The sequence below is a fragment of the Narcine bancroftii genome, chromosome 1, assembly GCF_036971445.1.
Source record: "Narcine bancroftii isolate sNarBan1 chromosome 1, sNarBan1.hap1, whole genome shotgun sequence".
Taxonomy (NCBI): domain Eukaryota; kingdom Metazoa; phylum Chordata; class Chondrichthyes; order Torpediniformes; family Narcinidae; genus Narcine; species Narcine bancroftii.
In genome coordinates this window covers 10085567-10101980 of record NC_091469.1, presented here as the reverse complement: position 1 = coordinate 10101980, position 16414 = coordinate 10085567, and the positions used below count along the sequence as shown (strand labels likewise).

The 16414-nt window shown below is 43.0% G+C and overlaps 1 protein-coding gene across 1 annotated transcript in view; it reads left to right on the top strand.

Moving 5' to 3' along the window:
* The first annotated feature begins 1022 nt into the window (after window positions 1-1022).
* The window catches only part of LOC138763194 (trans-2,3-enoyl-CoA reductase-like), a 144630-nt gene continuing 129238 nt past the window's right edge, over window positions 1023-16414 (top strand). The window contains exon 1 of the mRNA XM_069936978.1: window positions 1023-1267. Coding sequence (XP_069793079.1) covers window positions 1055-1267 — 213 coding nt within the window. The 5' untranslated portion in view covers window positions 1023-1054. The remainder of the gene's footprint in view (window positions 1268-16414) is intronic.

Sequence of the window (16414 nt, the reverse complement as noted above, 5' to 3'; positions counted from 1 at the left end):
GGAAGCGTTCTAGGAGCCGTAGGTGGTGCCGGTAGAGGACCCATGATTCGGAGCCGAACAGGAGTGTGGGTATGACAACGGCTCTGTATACGCTTATCTTTGTGAGGTTTTTCAGTTGGTTGTTTTTCCAGACTCTTTTGTGTAGTCTTCCAAAGGCGCTATTTGCCTTGGCGAGTCTGTTGTCTATCTCATTGTCGATCCTTGCATCTGATGAAATGGTGCAGCCGAGATAGGTAAACTGGTTGACCGTTTTGAGTTTTGTGTGCCCGATGGAGATGTGGGGGGGCTGGTAGTCATGGTGGGGAGCTGGCTGATGGAGGACCTCAGTTTTAAATAACATTTCAGTGATAGAAAATGGCCATTCTTGGAAGATTTTATTTCACAAGGTACAAAGTGAAGAGAGGAAAGTTTAGGGGAGACATCAGGTGTAGTTTTTCCTCACAGAGAGTTGTGGGTGCCTGGAATGCATTGCCAGGGGTGGTGGTGGAGGCTGAAACATTAAGGGTATTTAAGAAACTCTTAGACAGGCAAATGGATGAAATAAAAAAAAGGAGGGTTACAAAGTAGCAAGGGTTCAGATATTTTTGTGGGAATATATGTCAATGCAACATTGAGGGCCGAAAGGACTGCACCATACTGTCATGTTCGATGTTCTCTGTCCTTACAGTTTTGTTTTCAAGCCTTTGGATTGTAATGGTATCAGTGGAATTTGCTTAATCTGGGCCTTGAATTCTTCATGCTTTCGATATCTTAGTCACACAGCTCAGGCTGTTAGTTTGAAAGCTTGGTGATAAGGATAGGAAGTAGTCAGTCTCCCTGGAAGCTATTCTGTCATTAAAAAGAACTCTCTTGACATATCACCCAATGACAAGTTAAATATAGAAGAGGATTACAGAGCCATTGTTTTCAGTCATGTCAAGTCAGATTATATACTTGAAATGGAATGTCACCTGACCTTTTGGTGAATTGTCCATCTCTGAGTCTATTTAAATGTTCGAGAATTGTTCTCTTATTGACAATCTGTTCTGCTTCGGGCAAGTTAAGTAGGTAGAAAATGCATGCAGTTTACAAAAGAAGAGGTGCATTTGAAGAGAAGGTGCCACCTGGCAAACAGTCAGTGCTGAAACCATTATTTTTCCTGCCTCAGTTTGCCTTGACCTCAGGCCAAATTGGACAGTGCGTGACACAGAAACACTCAAGGATTTCTTATGTTGAAGTGGAAATTCTTGATGCTCAGACAAAGAAGCAGATTTGTGTCCTAGAAAAGGTAAGCAATGATAAGGGCATTCCCTCACAGGTCTGTGAATGAGTCTGTGTGGTCAGGATTAATGTTTGTTAACGATGAATGATGTTCAATCAGAACAGCTGTGGGGGTGTAAAAGTCCAACAGGGGATGTCAGAGATCAGTTGACAAGTAGGAGAGATCATCTCAAGTTTGTTTATTATCACACATATTAAGATGCAGCGATAGATTTATTTTGTAAGCAGACCAGCAGACATCTCATACAGAGCACAATATTTAAGACACAGAACAAACCTGCAGTTACAGTGAGAGCAGTTGGTGCAGAGCAAAGATAGTGTAACTTTTATTGTTTTAGTGTTTATTCAGGTCTGGGGGAAAGAAATAGTTCTTGAGTTTGGTGGTGCATCATTTCACATGTAAACCTTCTTCCTGAGAGGAGAGTGGGTGAAGAGAGTGTGGCGATGGTGGGATGAAGTTTTTAGTATACCAGCTGCTTTTCCAAGGCAGTGGGAGTTATAGATGGAGTGGTTGGAGAGGAGGGGTTTGATGGCCAGAGCCACATTCACAACCATCTGCAATTTTTTTTTTGGGGGGGGGTCTCAGGTGGAGCAGGTCTAATCCCATGCAGTGAAGCATACAGACATGATGCTTTCAATGGTGCCCCTAAGGTCTTTGAAGGATGCAGGTGACATAGCAAATTTCCTCAGGCTTCTTTCACCATTGCATCAATGTGTTTGGACCATGACAAATCAATGGAGATGCCTACCCATCGGAGATTCATAGCCATTGGAACTTAAAGCTGGTTACTTTCTCCACCTCAGCACCATGGATGGGAATCTTCCCTATTATGGAAGTCTATGACTCATTCTTTGGTCTTGCTGACTCTGAGGGAGAGGTTGTCTTGGCACCAAGTCACAAGTCCGTTCTGTACTCTGTCTCGTTGTTGAAGATCCTGTCTGGAAATCATTTGATGAAGGAATGATGAATAGAATTTTGCTCTTTCTATTAAAAATTGCCTAAGTTTAAGAAAAAAAAGTATAATCACTTGGTACAATATTGACCAGCAGCAAACAATTTCATCATCAATGGATGGATGTGTAACTCCACTTCATATAACTTGTCACTTCGGTTTCATACCCCAATCTGCAGAGGAGTTGAACCTGATCTTCAATTATTCATCATCCTGTAGTATCTGGACTTCCCAAAGTGCATTCTTCCTCTGCAGACTCTGTTCACCCCTTTATGTTGCCTCATGGGGAGAAGAGGTCAGCGAGAAGAGAATGGAGGTTGTATGATTAATCACTCTATAGATGACACCATAATTGGAGGGACATGGGACAGTGAAGAAGGTTCTCTTAGGTTCAACCTCAACTAGGAAATGGCTGATGGAATTTTAACCAATACATGTACAAAGCAATATGTATAGCGCTGCATTGTAAATCCAGAAAAAGATTAATAGTCAGTGATAGTGAGGTACAAGATGAATAAGAGATAGGATTAAATAGATATGATTTGAGCATACATTCCTGTTAATGAGCTTGAGTTGGTTATGGAAAGCATGGTCTGAAAGTTCGCTGATGAGACAAAACTTAGAGTAACAAAGATTCTGGAGAATATCTACATAATTCAGGGAACCATTAACAAACTGACGAAATAGGTGGAGAGGGATGACAACACAACTTTAATATTAATGAGTACCCAATGACATTTGTGGGAGGAAAATAAAGAAAAGAGTCATGACAACTAAATAAAATAGCAACAGAACTGAAGAATTCGAGGTTAAAAACAGAAATCTTTGAAGGTGTTGGAACAGTTGATAATGTTAAAATTGTGCACAAGATTCACTTTCGAAAATATCCATTGAATGTAAAAAAGTGAAGACGTCAACTTTTTATAAAATGTCAATTATTCTAAAGATAATATATTGAGATATTTCTGAACTTGCACTACAAGAATGATGCCATGTTTTATTTGGAAATGGCACAAGGTATGAGATGTGTTACAATTGTGGACAGACTTAATAAGATTGGGTTTTAATTGAAGTGTTTAAAACTACAAGAGGACTGAACAGAAAAAATGGACTGTTTCCAGTGACATAAGGATTAATAATCAGAGAACATATTTTATGGGTGTTAGAAGTGATATGGGTGATGAGAAGGAAGCATGGGAGTGGAACTCTACTCCTTCTACACTCCAGTTTGGCACAACATCATCTATATATTCTGTGATGTTACCACCATTGTTGGTCGAATAACTGGAAACAATGTTTCATAATACAGGACGGAGATTGAGAAACTGATTGGGTGGTTCCACAACAAGTGTTAGCAAGACCAAAGAGCTGATTGTGAATTTTAGGAAAGAGAGGTTGAAGAATCATGAACCGGTCTTCATTGACAGGATGGCAGCTCAGAGGGTTAGTACTTTCAAGTTCTTGGGAGTCCACATATTGAAGGATCTCTCTTGAAGCTAGCACATCAAGGCAACTGTGAAGAATGCAGACCAATGCCTCCACCTTCTAAGAAATATGAAGAGAAATGGCATATCTTGCTTTCAGAAATGCACTGTGGGAAGTATACTGAATGGTTACATCATGAATTGGAAAGCAGAAGGTTGCAGAAAGTGGGAAACCTAACCATTCATTACAGGCACCAATCTCTGTCCATTGAAGATGTCTATAGGCACTTTCAAGCAGGGAAAGCACCAATCTGTAAAGGCTCTCAGCTAAAGATGTACCTTCCTGAATGTGCCATGGCCAGCTCAAGGCACCAATTCCAACCCTTCTTGGGGGAAGGATAATTGGCAGAGCTGACCTGAATCTACAGCTGCTGCAAGTGAGCTGATGATGGCAGGGGCTGCGGGCGGGAGCCGGCAGGGCAGCAGGATCTGTCAGCGGGGACCATCGGGACAGCAGCAACTCTCAGGGCAGTGGGAGCCATCAGCGGTGGTTGGCGGGGCTGTGGGGACCATCAGGGCAGCAAGAGCCATCAACAGGGGCCTGTTGGTTAGCGGGAACCATTGGGGCAGCAGAAGCCATTGGGGCAGCTGGGGTGGGCTGAGACAGCCAAATCAGGCTGCTTCAGCCTTCGAGACTGCTCTATGTGGTTCAAAATGTGGCAGAACAATGGCCATCTTCCCTACCCATAATCCCCCACGCAGCTGCAACTGTTCTGGGAACCACAGAGACGTTCCAACTGCATGCAGGATTATGGGTAGGGAAGATGGCCATTGTTCGGCTACGTTTTTATGATGGGTGAAGCTACAGCACTTGTCACCCCGCCTCCAGAGGGTGCCTCGAGGCACCTTTGGATATGAATGGGATGCTGGAGCAGCCTTTTGGGGCTGCTGTCTGAAAGGTAAGTTTTAAGTTTGCAATCCGCTCTTGTAGCCGGCCTCCAGGTGGAGGCCTGATATGAAATGGTCTTATGTGAGATGCTGCCTCAAGAAGATGGTCAACATCATAACCGATCCCCATCACCCTGGTCACAGCCTCTTCTCACTGCCTCCGACAGGCAGAAGGTGCAGAAACCTGAAGACCAGCACTTCTAGGTTCAAGAACAGCTATCAGGCTCCAGAGATTCTTCTTACTACCCTAACCCTAACCATACATTGTACCCTATCTTTAATCATAATCTACTCTGGGACCACCAAAAGATCATTCTGCATTACTGAGGTGTTACATTTTTCTTGCACTAACTGGAACCGTGAGTATTTATTTATCTATCATTATATGTTCAGTATTTCTTTTTTGGTAATGTAACTGTTACAATTATTTTGGTGTAACTTACATACCCAAGTGGCTGAAGTAAGTCTGTGACAATAAAATCACATTGACTTTGAACACAGTGAGATGTGGACAAATTGGTGCAAAAGGTAATATTTGCAGTGCTCTGGGAAAAGGTTGGAAAAGGAAGACTAATTGCAGAATTTGCTCCGATTTCTAGTTTTTCTTCATTGTATTCTGCTTTTAGCTGCTAGTTGTATAAGAAATGAAACACGGAAACATTGTAAGCATGTATTTTTCTTCTTTACATGATCAAGGTGACTACACTCCAAAAATGTTTATTTCGTTATTTCCACTTTGGGACGTGTTGAAATTTCTAAAGGCACTTTATAATCCAAGGCTTTTTTTTTAAATGATTTTTGACATCAACAATTAGCATGTGCCACAGAGATAAAACTTGAGAATGTTCCGAACCCTCATCAGGTCAGGCAGTATCTGTGGAAAGAGAAACACCCTCAAAGTTTCAGGTCAAAGGCCCTTGAGAAATAGGAGCAGACTTCCTACTGAGAAAGTGACTTCCTGAATCCGAAGGTTGGGGGCTAGTGTAATATAAGCATTTCTCAGGGATAGGATCCTGAGAGCTGTCCAGAATCAAATTTATTTGCAAGGTGGAAATGAGCAATTCCTCAGCCAAGAAAAGCAAAAGCAAGCCACAGAAATAACAAGAGAAGTTTATGCATTTGCAACCAGTCACCATAGATTTGGTTATAAAAGAGCGGAGTAACATGAGACACTTTGTTTCAACCAAATCACAGCGCAAACAATTGGATGTTTGCCTGTGAAATGTACAGAGGACACTACTTTGAGAAGGGGAACTATAAACTTCTTTTGAGTAACTGGCAAGGATCATGGGAACCAGGCGTTAGAAGCAGGATTCGAGAGGGTGCTGAGGGCGACAAAGTGCTTCTGAAGGGCCTTGGGTGCTGAAAGCTTCCTGGTTGTATTGGAGATTTTCACCTGGGGCTAAGGTGGCCTTTCACTTTTGAGGCTGCATTGGAGTTGAATCCATGGCTACATAAGTGTCCCTGAAGGAATTGTCTTTTGTTTCGCTTTCTCCTATTATTATGGGACTGGGCAATGCTGACGACAACTTTTTGCCTTATGGCTCACAGAAGTTGAAGCATATCATGTAAAATTATGTGACAATAAAAGGAATCTTATGCAGTAAGGGGAAGAGTGACCAGAAGATGTGGGAGCAGAATTAGGTAATTCAGCCTATTTGTCTGCCATCCAAATTGTGGCTCATTTGGAATCATTTTCCACAGGGTAGATAATAAAGATGGGATGCAGTTTGACTCTTGGAGCATGGCGTGAAATTGCTGGTCACTCCATTGACAGATGTGGAGGCTTTAGAATGAGAACAGATGTTGCCTGGATGAGAGGACATGAGCTACGAGGAGAGGTTGGACAAACTTGGATTCCACTTACTGAAGAGCGTGGGCTCAATATACTCCATTTGAAAACAAAATTTCACATCCATTGCTCTTTGATAATGGGATCAGCATTGAAAGGGCGACCAGAAAAAGTAGCTCAACGGAACATCCTAATTTTAATGATGTTTTACTCACCAGAGGTTTTAAAAAATGGTTATTGTACTGGCAATCACATATTGCCATATTCCTGAAACAGACGGTGGGATTAAACCACATCCCTGTGAAAACCTACATTCCAGATTTAGCTGTACCTTGAGTAAATAAATCTTCTGTAGCTTCTTAAATTGCTAAATCATCTTGCCGTCCTACTACAGTCACAAAGCTGATGTCCACACAACAGTGAGGAAAATTGATCAGCTATATACAATTCACCAAAAACCTGGAGAAATCCTGTCCAGTTTATAACTGCCCAAGTCACCAATAGTGCTGTCAAGAACCAATTACTCTCTAAGAACCAAATCACCAATGCTCAGGGAATTTTGCCAGCACCAATCCTATTACCATTGAAAAAGTTGGAAACCTTCCATTTTATTTCCTCCTCTGGTCACTGGTGGAGTCAAGAAGTGAAACCTTGGGTCACATCCCTTGCAGCTGAAACAGAAACCTTTATTCCAACTTTCTGTTTTCTGCATGGCAGCCGGTTCTCAATCCATGATTCATTACTGAATGTTTCCAGCGTTTTCTATTTTTACATTCTCATTCCCTGCCTACTTACATATTCATAAACCCAGGAGGAGCAGTTAAATGTATGAGATAAGAAAAAAAAGTAAGTTGGAACTGCAGTCTGATGCTGATAAGGCTTTGATGGGCTGGTGCCTTTGGCAACATGCAGTCAGATCAGTGCTCAGTGACAGACGAACAGCAAATCATTTCAAAGGAAATCCAGGAAGATATAAACTGAGTAATGAATTGCAGCTGACTATACTAAAAGGTTTTTGCAACTCCATTTTCCTAAAAAATAGTCACGGTTCATGTATCAATCTTTCATGCAAGTGGAAAATTTAATCAGCAAATGAATAGAATGAGCGAATAAAGCAGTCAATGTCTTGTCATGAGCTGTGTAACGTTCTAAATTTAGCATGAGTGTTGCAGAGATGTAGTCAAGGTCCTGAATGGAGATATTAATTGTATCACATCATTCGGTGTTCTATTAATATAATATGCTTTCTCTTGGCTGAATGAGGAATGGGAGGTTGCACACTGATATGTCCAGAGAACTAAGCAGAGGCAAGATATGGGCTAATGACATGGCTGCCTTGAAAGCAAGGAACAAGTAATTGAGCTGATTGGTCTGCTTGGGTCTCAGCAGCTCAGACGCAGGGCAGGAGCAGACCGCAAAGTAAAGGAGGAAGGACCCTGTCTGTAAAGTAAACCAAGAATTTCATTGCAACCACTGAAAATGTTGAAGCCTTTTCTTTTCTTTTAGTGCAACAGTTTTTCATTTTCTTTCGCTTGGCTTCGCGGACGAAGATTTATGGAGGGGTAATGTCCACGTCTGCTGCAGGCTCGTTGGTGGCTGACAAGTCCGATGTGGGACAGGCAGGCACAGTTGCAGCAGTTGCAAGGGAAAATTGGTGGGTTGGGGTTGGGTGTTGGGTTTTTCCCTCCTTTGTCATTTGTCAGTGAGGTGGGCTCTGCGATCTTCTTAAAAAGAGGTTGCTGCCCGCCGAACTGTGAGGCGCCAAGATGCACGGTTGGAGGTGATATTAGCCCACTGACGGTGGTCAATGTGGCAAGCACCAAGAGATTTCTTTAAGCAGTCCTTGTACCTCTTCTTTGGTGCACTTCTGTCTCAGTGGCCAGTGGAGAGCTCGCCATATAACATGATCTTGGGAAGGCATTGGTCCACCATTCTGGAGACGTGACCCCCCAGCGCAGTTGGGACTTCAGCAGCATGGATTCGATGCTTTCGGATTCTGCCAGCTCGAGTACTTCGATGTTGGTGATGAAGTCATTCCAATGAATGTTGAGGATGGAGCGGAGATAACGCCGGTGGAAGAGTTCTAGGAGCCGAAGATGATGTCGGTAGAGGACCCATGATTCGGAGCCGAACAGGAGTGTGGGTATGACAACGGCTCTGTATACGCTAATCTTTGTGAGGTTTTTCAGTTGGTTGTTTTTTCCAGACTCTTTTGTGTAGTCTTTCAAAGGCGCTATTTGCCTTGGCGAGTCTGTTGTCTATCTCGTTGTCGAGATGGAAGAGGTACAAGGACTGCCTAAAGAAAGCTCTTGGTGCCTGCCACATTGACCACCGCCAGTGGGCTGATATCGCCTCAAACCGTGCATCTTGGATCACTTGCAAGTGTGAAAGGGGCTTTAGTGAACTATTACAGTACAATCTTGGGTGGAAGGGAAAAAAAATGTCTGTGTATATTTTAATTTGTACATAAGTATGGCTGCCTGGTCCGGGCACAGGGAAGGCAGCGGCTGCCCCGGCCCCAGTCTGGGCAGAGGGTAGGCGGCGGAGGCCCCAGTCTGGGCAGAAGCAAGGGGGAGTCGGTGGCCCCGGCCCCGGCAGAGGGAAGCAGGCAGAGGCCCCGGTCCGGGCAGAGGGTAGGTGGCGGCAGACCCGATCTGTGCAAAAGTGAGGGGGAGGTGGCGGCCCCGGCCTCGGTAGAGTGAAGCAGGGGGAGTCCCCGGTCCGGGCAGAAGTGAGGGGGAGGCGGTGGCCCCAGCCTCGGCAGAGTGACACAGGCGGTAGCCCCGAGAAGCAGGCGGAGGCCAACAGGTTGGATTGCAGGACAAGTAGATACATAGCAAATAGAACCTGAAACACTACAGCGCAGTATAAGCACTTCGGCCCTCGATGTTGTACCAACCTATATATTCTTTAAGAGAATATAATCCTCTATTTTACTTTCATCCATGTGCCTATCTAAGAGTATCTTAAATGCCACTAATGTTTCAGCCTCCACAACCACCCTGGCAAGGAATTCCAGGCACCCACACTCCCTGCATATAAAAAAAAACACCCCTGATCTCACCCATCCCTTAACTATGTACAAATATCCTCTGGTGTTTGTTATTCCTGCCCTGGGAAAAAGGTGCTGACTGTGTACCCTATCTAATAATCTTGTAGACCTCTATTAAGTTTCCTCTCATCTTTGCATTCTAGGAGCCAATTGCAACAATTAGATGGTTTGCAAAGCACAGTGTTGGTAGGGAAGTCAGAGATGAAGGTAGTGTGACCGTGACACTCTCAATTGTTGGTGAGCAGTTTGAATCTCCTCCACAATCACACCAATGTCCATTTGGTCAGTCCTTAAATCAGCCAATGCCTTTTTATTTTGTATTCAGGGTTGTTTTTCTGCGGCCTTGTGGCAAGGTGTTAGTCAAAGTTGGAATGACTCAATGCTAAACATGCAAGGTACATTGAAGACTGAAAGGACTGATCCATTTTCACCCCCCCCACTCCGCCTCAGAAAAAACACATCTTCATCATTTTTGCAGCAGACATTTCCAATTCTCTTACGCTGATTGTGGCTCAGAGTTCACACTCTCTAGAGTCCCATTTCAGAACATTCTCTAGACCAGATATTCTCAAAGGAGGTCACAACACATATAAGGGGGCTGTGGACTGAAATCATGATTTTTATGTAGTCAGTAGGAGAGAACCCCGGAGCCGAACAGGAGTGTGGGTATGACAACGGCTCTGTATACGCTTATCTTTGTGAGGTTTTTCAGTTGGTTGTTTTTCCAGACTCTTTTGTGTAGTCTTCCAAAGGCGCTATTTGCCTTGGCGAGTCTGTTGTCTATCTCATTGTCGATCCTTGCATCTGATGAAATGGTGCAGCCGAGATAGGTAAACTGGTTGACCGTTTTGAGTTTTGTGTGCCCGATGGAGATGTGGGGGGGCTGGTAGTCATGGTGGGGAGCTGGCTGATGGAGGACCTCAGTTTTCTTCAGGCTGACTTCCAGGCCAAACATTTTGGCAGTTTCCGCAAAGCAGGACGTCAAGCGCTGAAGAGCTGGCTCTGATAAGCGTATACAGAGCCGTTGTCATACCCACACTCCTGTTCGGCTCCGAATCATGGGTCCTCTACCGGCACCACCTACGGCTCCTAGAACGCTTCCACCAGCGTTGTCTCCGCTCCATCCTCAACATCCATTGGAGCGCTCACACCCCTAACGTCGAGGTACTCGAGATGGCAGAGGTCGACAGCATCGAGTCCACGCTGCTGAAGATCCAGCTGCGCTGGATGGGTCACGTCTCCAGAATGGAGGACCATCGCCTTCCCAAGATCGTATTATATGGCGAGCTCTCCACTGGCCACCGTGACAGAGGTGCACCAAAGAAAAGGTACAAGGACTGCCTAAAGAAATCTCTTGGTGCCTGCCACATTGACCACCGCCAGTGGGCTGATAACGCCTCAAACCGTGCATCTTGGCGCCTCACAGTTTGGCGGGCAGCAGCCTCCTTTGAAGAAGACCGCAGAGCCCACCTCACTGACAAAAGGCAAAGGAGGAAAAACCCAACACCCAACCCCAACCAACCAATTTTCCCTTGCAACCGCTGCAATCGTGCCTGCCTGTCCCGCATCGGACTGGTCAGCCACAAACGAGCCTGCAGCTGACGTGGACTTTTTACCCCCTCCATAAATCTTCGTCCGCGAAGCCAAGCCAAAGAAAAAGGAGAGAACCCCAACCCCAACCAACCAATTTTCCCTTGCAACCGCTGCAATCGTGTCTGCCTGTCCCGCATCGGACTTGTCAGCCACAAACGAGCCTGCAGCTGACGTGGACTTCTTACCCCCTCCATAAATCTTCGTCCGCGAAGCCAAGCCAAAGAAAGAACAGGAGAGAAGTATGGAAGAAACTAATTAAACGGCTGCTTCTCAAGTGAGGGGACCCATAAACTTTGAGAAGAGTCATAAGGGGGCCATAGCCAATCACAAAGGTTGAGAATGGCTGCTTTGCGCTAACATGCCAGTGCTGAGGAATGGTTTTATGTCAGATGAGTAAACATTACAGGTGCATAAAAAAACATCCTAAAATATGATTTATATTCTCCCTGTAACTGGCTAACTTTTAACGCTCAAAATTAATGTTCAATCAACAACACTTTCATTTGTTTCAACCCTCGCTTGTCCAAACAATGGCTTCAACCAACACTTGAGAATCTTTCTTTATTGACATTTATTTTTTATATTTTTAAGTACTTTGGCAGAAGACAGTGTTGAGGTGAAAGTGCTGTAGAAGGACAATTTCACATCCATTGCATTTTGTTAATAGGACCAGCATTGAAAAGACATCAGAAGAAAGAGCTCATCCAAACATCCTAATGTTATTGATATTGCTTTACTCATCAGAGATTTTTAAAAATTGGTTTATTGCACCAGCAATCACATATTGCCACATTACTCTCAAAATCCTCACAATTAATAGACTGTGGGTTTAGACCACATCACCGTGAAAACTTCAACTCCAGATCTAAGTGTAACTTGAGTATGTAAATCTTTTGTGGCTCCTTAAATTGCTAAATCATCTTGCCGTCCCGCTACAGTCACAAAGATGGCATCCATGCAGCAGAGGAGGGAAATTGGCCAGCTCTCTACAATTTACCATAAAGATGGAGAAAATCTGTCCAGTTTATAACTCTCCAAGTCACCAGGAGTGCGAGAAAGAACCAATTACATTCAAGAACCAAATTCCCAATGGTCAGTGTGAGTTTTGCCAGGACCAATCGACTCCAGACCACAACATTGTCTTGACAAAGGAGCTGAACATCCCAGAGATGAGATGAGAGTGACTACTTTTCAAATGCAAGTTTACATTTATTTCAGCGTGTGCTGAGGTGCAGTGTAAAAAAAATGTTTATGTTCTATCCAGGAAGCCCATCAAGTACAGTGGAGTGGAGAGTAGAGCTTCTGCAGAGTAAGGGCAACATTATGGTACCATTGTGAGATTCCTCCAGTGGTCTGATCTGTCGGCTGCTTATCTGAGGCAGCTGGAGGTGTTGGTGTTGATTCAGGGGACAGAGGTTTGTGTGATGGTCTATCCAGACCGTGTTCACTCAGCAATCTCTTGACCAAAGTTTGCCTCCAGGAACCCCAGTGAATTTGAAGGGGTATATATTTCAAATCTATTCAGATCTCAAAGTAAGATGGTCCCAGAACATTATTTCAGGAATTTCTTTGGGGCAGCTACTGTGTTTCTATCAGATATTCAGAAGTGAATTCTGCACCCCACTCCCATACTCACACATTTGTCTATGGGCTCATGTACTATTCCACCAAGACCATTCATAAATTGGAGAAACAGCACTTGATTTTCCGTCTGGGCACTTTCCAAATGGATGGCTTTGACATCAACTTCTCAGGTTTCTGCTAACCTACTCTCCATTCTCCCTCCCTTTCCTTTCCTTAGCTCTCGACCCCTTCCCTCTCTATTCACTAAGCCTTCCTCCTCCTCATGCCTTCTGCTGGGCCCTCGCTCCTTTAGCCCCTATTACCTCCTGCCTTTGGAGCCATGCTCCTCCCCTGGCTCCCCCACCATCTTGTTTGGACGCCTGCCGACATTTTACATACCTTGACGAAGGGCTCAAGCCTCAGGAAATGGACTGGTCTGTGCCTGCTGGCAACAGCACAACATTCTAGCAATGGCTGATAAACGGCAGGGACCCCACTGAACCAAATTTCTCACGTGTTGCTGTCCACCAGGAGATGGCAATGTAGCACCATTTATGCTCCCTTCTCATTGGCGTGTGGGTGACATTCTTCTTCGTATTAATAAAATAAGGTAATTTTAAGAAGGTTATAAACATTACACTCTTTTCAGAATTATCTTCAATTAGGCCACATTTATTTACGTAAATAGTTTATAGCTCCTTAAATTGCCAAATCATTTGCTTGCTCAACTTTGACCACTAGAATTCTGACAACCTCATCGAAACCATATGTTGGTTTGCATAATGTAAAAGGCACTTTCTTGATGCCACACATTTAACTTCTTTGTTTTATTAATATCAGCAGAAACCATGAGGCTGAATTCTCCCTGGTTAAAGTAGTTTCCTTATTTCGCACCATTCTCCTTGAAGCATCAATTTATCAATGCTTATTCAAATCCATGGTTTTTGCATTTCTTTTTTCTATTGTTGCTCTCCGTGATAACTATTGCGTGAAAATCTTTAACAATGCCAAAACATTATAAAATACACAACCCTACCAGAAAATTAGAAGAGGTGTATAAAGGCAGATTTTACTGCTTTCAGTGTATTTGTTTCAACTCTATTTTTCCCTTCAGTGGAAGTGCTACCATGTTGCCGTCATGAGGGATGACTGTCCAGAATATCAAGCAACAGGTTTGCACTCATTTATCTGACTCAGGTAATGGTGCATCAAAGAAAGTGCACTGTCCATCCGAGGTTTACAGTGGAGCAGGGTTTGGGCAGGTGGCCATGAGTGTACAGGACTGGGCACAGCCTTGTGGGGCCCTAGTGTTGAAGCTGATCCTGGAGAAATGCTGTCACCAGTCCTCACTGATAGTGGCCTGTGGGATAGGAAGTCATGGATCCAACTTCAGATAGGATGCTGAGGCCAAGGCCATGGAATTGAGGTACGAGTTTATTTGGTACTATTGTGTTGATGTCTTGTTCAGATGTTCTGATTCTGAGCGTTGGGCCAGAAAGAAGGCCTGTTTTCTTGGTCTGTGAACTAGAGTGAGTCAAGGCTGGATTTAATGTGAGCCATGACAAACCTCTCAGAGCACTTAATGGTGGCTGCCAGAGCCACTGGTCAGTAACCTGTCAACCTCATTTCTCCCATTGAAATGGATGTGATAAGTAACATCAGTAAAAGTAGGAGAAATGGAAGTCTTATTCCGGGGGTGGGGGGGGGGGGGAAGGAGGAAAAAACACTGTTGAGAAGACATAATAAAATAACTGGAGGGAAAAACTGAAACAAATGTTGGGTCAACCTGGAGTTTTTCTGCAAACCACCTCGATGACAGAATATTACCGTGAAAATTTGTCAATTTACTTCCGATATCACATCAATGAATATTGAGGGCTCACTCAATCCCATTGAAATCAAGAAACTGAGAAATATTGACATTCTGTTTAAAAGATCTTGGATAATATCACAGGAGTTGTCTGCTCACAATGAGCTCAACTGCAGATCTAGATAAACCTGATGTTATTAAAAGTGGTAGAAGTCCCTCATACTGAAAACTGAGGGTATTAACACATTAAAAAGTATTGATAATGTCAGTCATCATAGAATTAATGTTAGAATACCAGACATTACAGGTCTTCAGCCCACGATGCTATGCCAATCTATGTCATCCTTCCCTACCTCATACCCATAATCCTCTATTTTTTCTTACATCTACGGTATATCTCTAAATGTCTTTTGAATGTCCCTATGGCACCAGGCTCCACTACCACCCCATCAATGCATTCCAGCCACCCACCACTCTCTGAGTAAAAAATTTACTTCTGACGCCTCCCCGAAACTTTCCTCCACTCACCTTAAATCGATATCCTCTAGCATTTGCTGTGGTTGCCCAAGTTATTCGTTGCTGTGATTATTTACCATGCTTCTAGGGCAATTATTCTCAATCTTCAGCAATGGTTGTGATTTCTATAACTTAGGGTGCAGAAAAGGTGCCAAACTTTACAAAAAGGTCTGAATCATTCTGATTAATTTGGTCTTTTCTCTGTGGTATAAACCAATGACCTATCCCTGCTCTGAAGAAATCTGTGAGAAAACAAATGATTAAGTTAATTGAAAAGATGTAGAAAAGCCATTTCTTGATTGAAGAGAGAGATTTAAGCATTTTTTTTAATGGAAATGGCTTGTCAAAATAGATTATACATATTTTGGATCAGTTTATTCCCATTAGCAGGATTAGGATGGTGCATTTTTCCCTCTGGCTGAAGAATAGATGTCATATTTCTCATAAGACTAGAGACCAGTCAGTTCATTGAGTTAATCCAGAGCAATCCCATCAATCCCATTCTTCCAAATATTTTCCAGTGATCTGTTCTCTCTCACACACTTGTCAACTCCCTTCAGATTCTTCAGCCACCACTTACAATCAGGAGCAAATTACAGGTTCTGATCTACCTCAGTTTCCCTAGCACCATATATCCCAAAGAATGAATGGAATTGTCATGAAAACCCATAACTCAAAATGGAAAAAAAAATAGTTTCATATATGTATGAATACAAAGGCACAAAAGAAAGAGTAAAAGCATAACAAAATAAATTCTGATCAGAAAGGGGGCTGAAAACAAAGATTCCCAGTCCTCCATACAGTTTAATGTTGCTGGAAATATTCTTTTCCTTTTAATGGAAGATGAGGAGGAGGGTTTTGATTTTGTAAACGCATTTCTTAAGCGTAGATCAATCGCATTATCGATGAGTCACAGCAGCATAGCTCAAAATCAAGCTATTTTAGAACCTTACTGCTATAACACAGTTTTGAAAATTGATGTCAAAGAGATGACAGCATTCCATATTGCATCTAAATCCAAGATTTTTTTTTAATAACCATAATCAGCTGGAACACTGATGACAGAAGCTGGAGTTTATTGATCTTGGTGTCACTACAAAATTGTTTAGACCATGAATTGATCCCTGGGTCAGAGTTATCAAGGATCAATAACTTATTATTGAATGCATTAAAATTTTAGTTGCCATTATTAGATGCAGCATTGAAAGTACTTCAGTAAATACTGGCTTTCTTTTTCTGAATGCTTTATTTTAAAATTTTAAAACTACAGTTACATCTAATTCTAATAAAATTCAAAAATATATGTGGCCAAACGAAAAAGATCATCAATTGTATATATAATGCAACTTTACAGTTGTGAAACCAAGAATCATCACCAGAATGGATTAAGAGCTCAGGTCTTCAAACCAACAATTTGCACGTATGGGCTCCACACTTTAAGAAAGAAATGATATTTATCCCCTAAATTATATGTTATCTTTTTCAAGAGGGATACAAGATTTC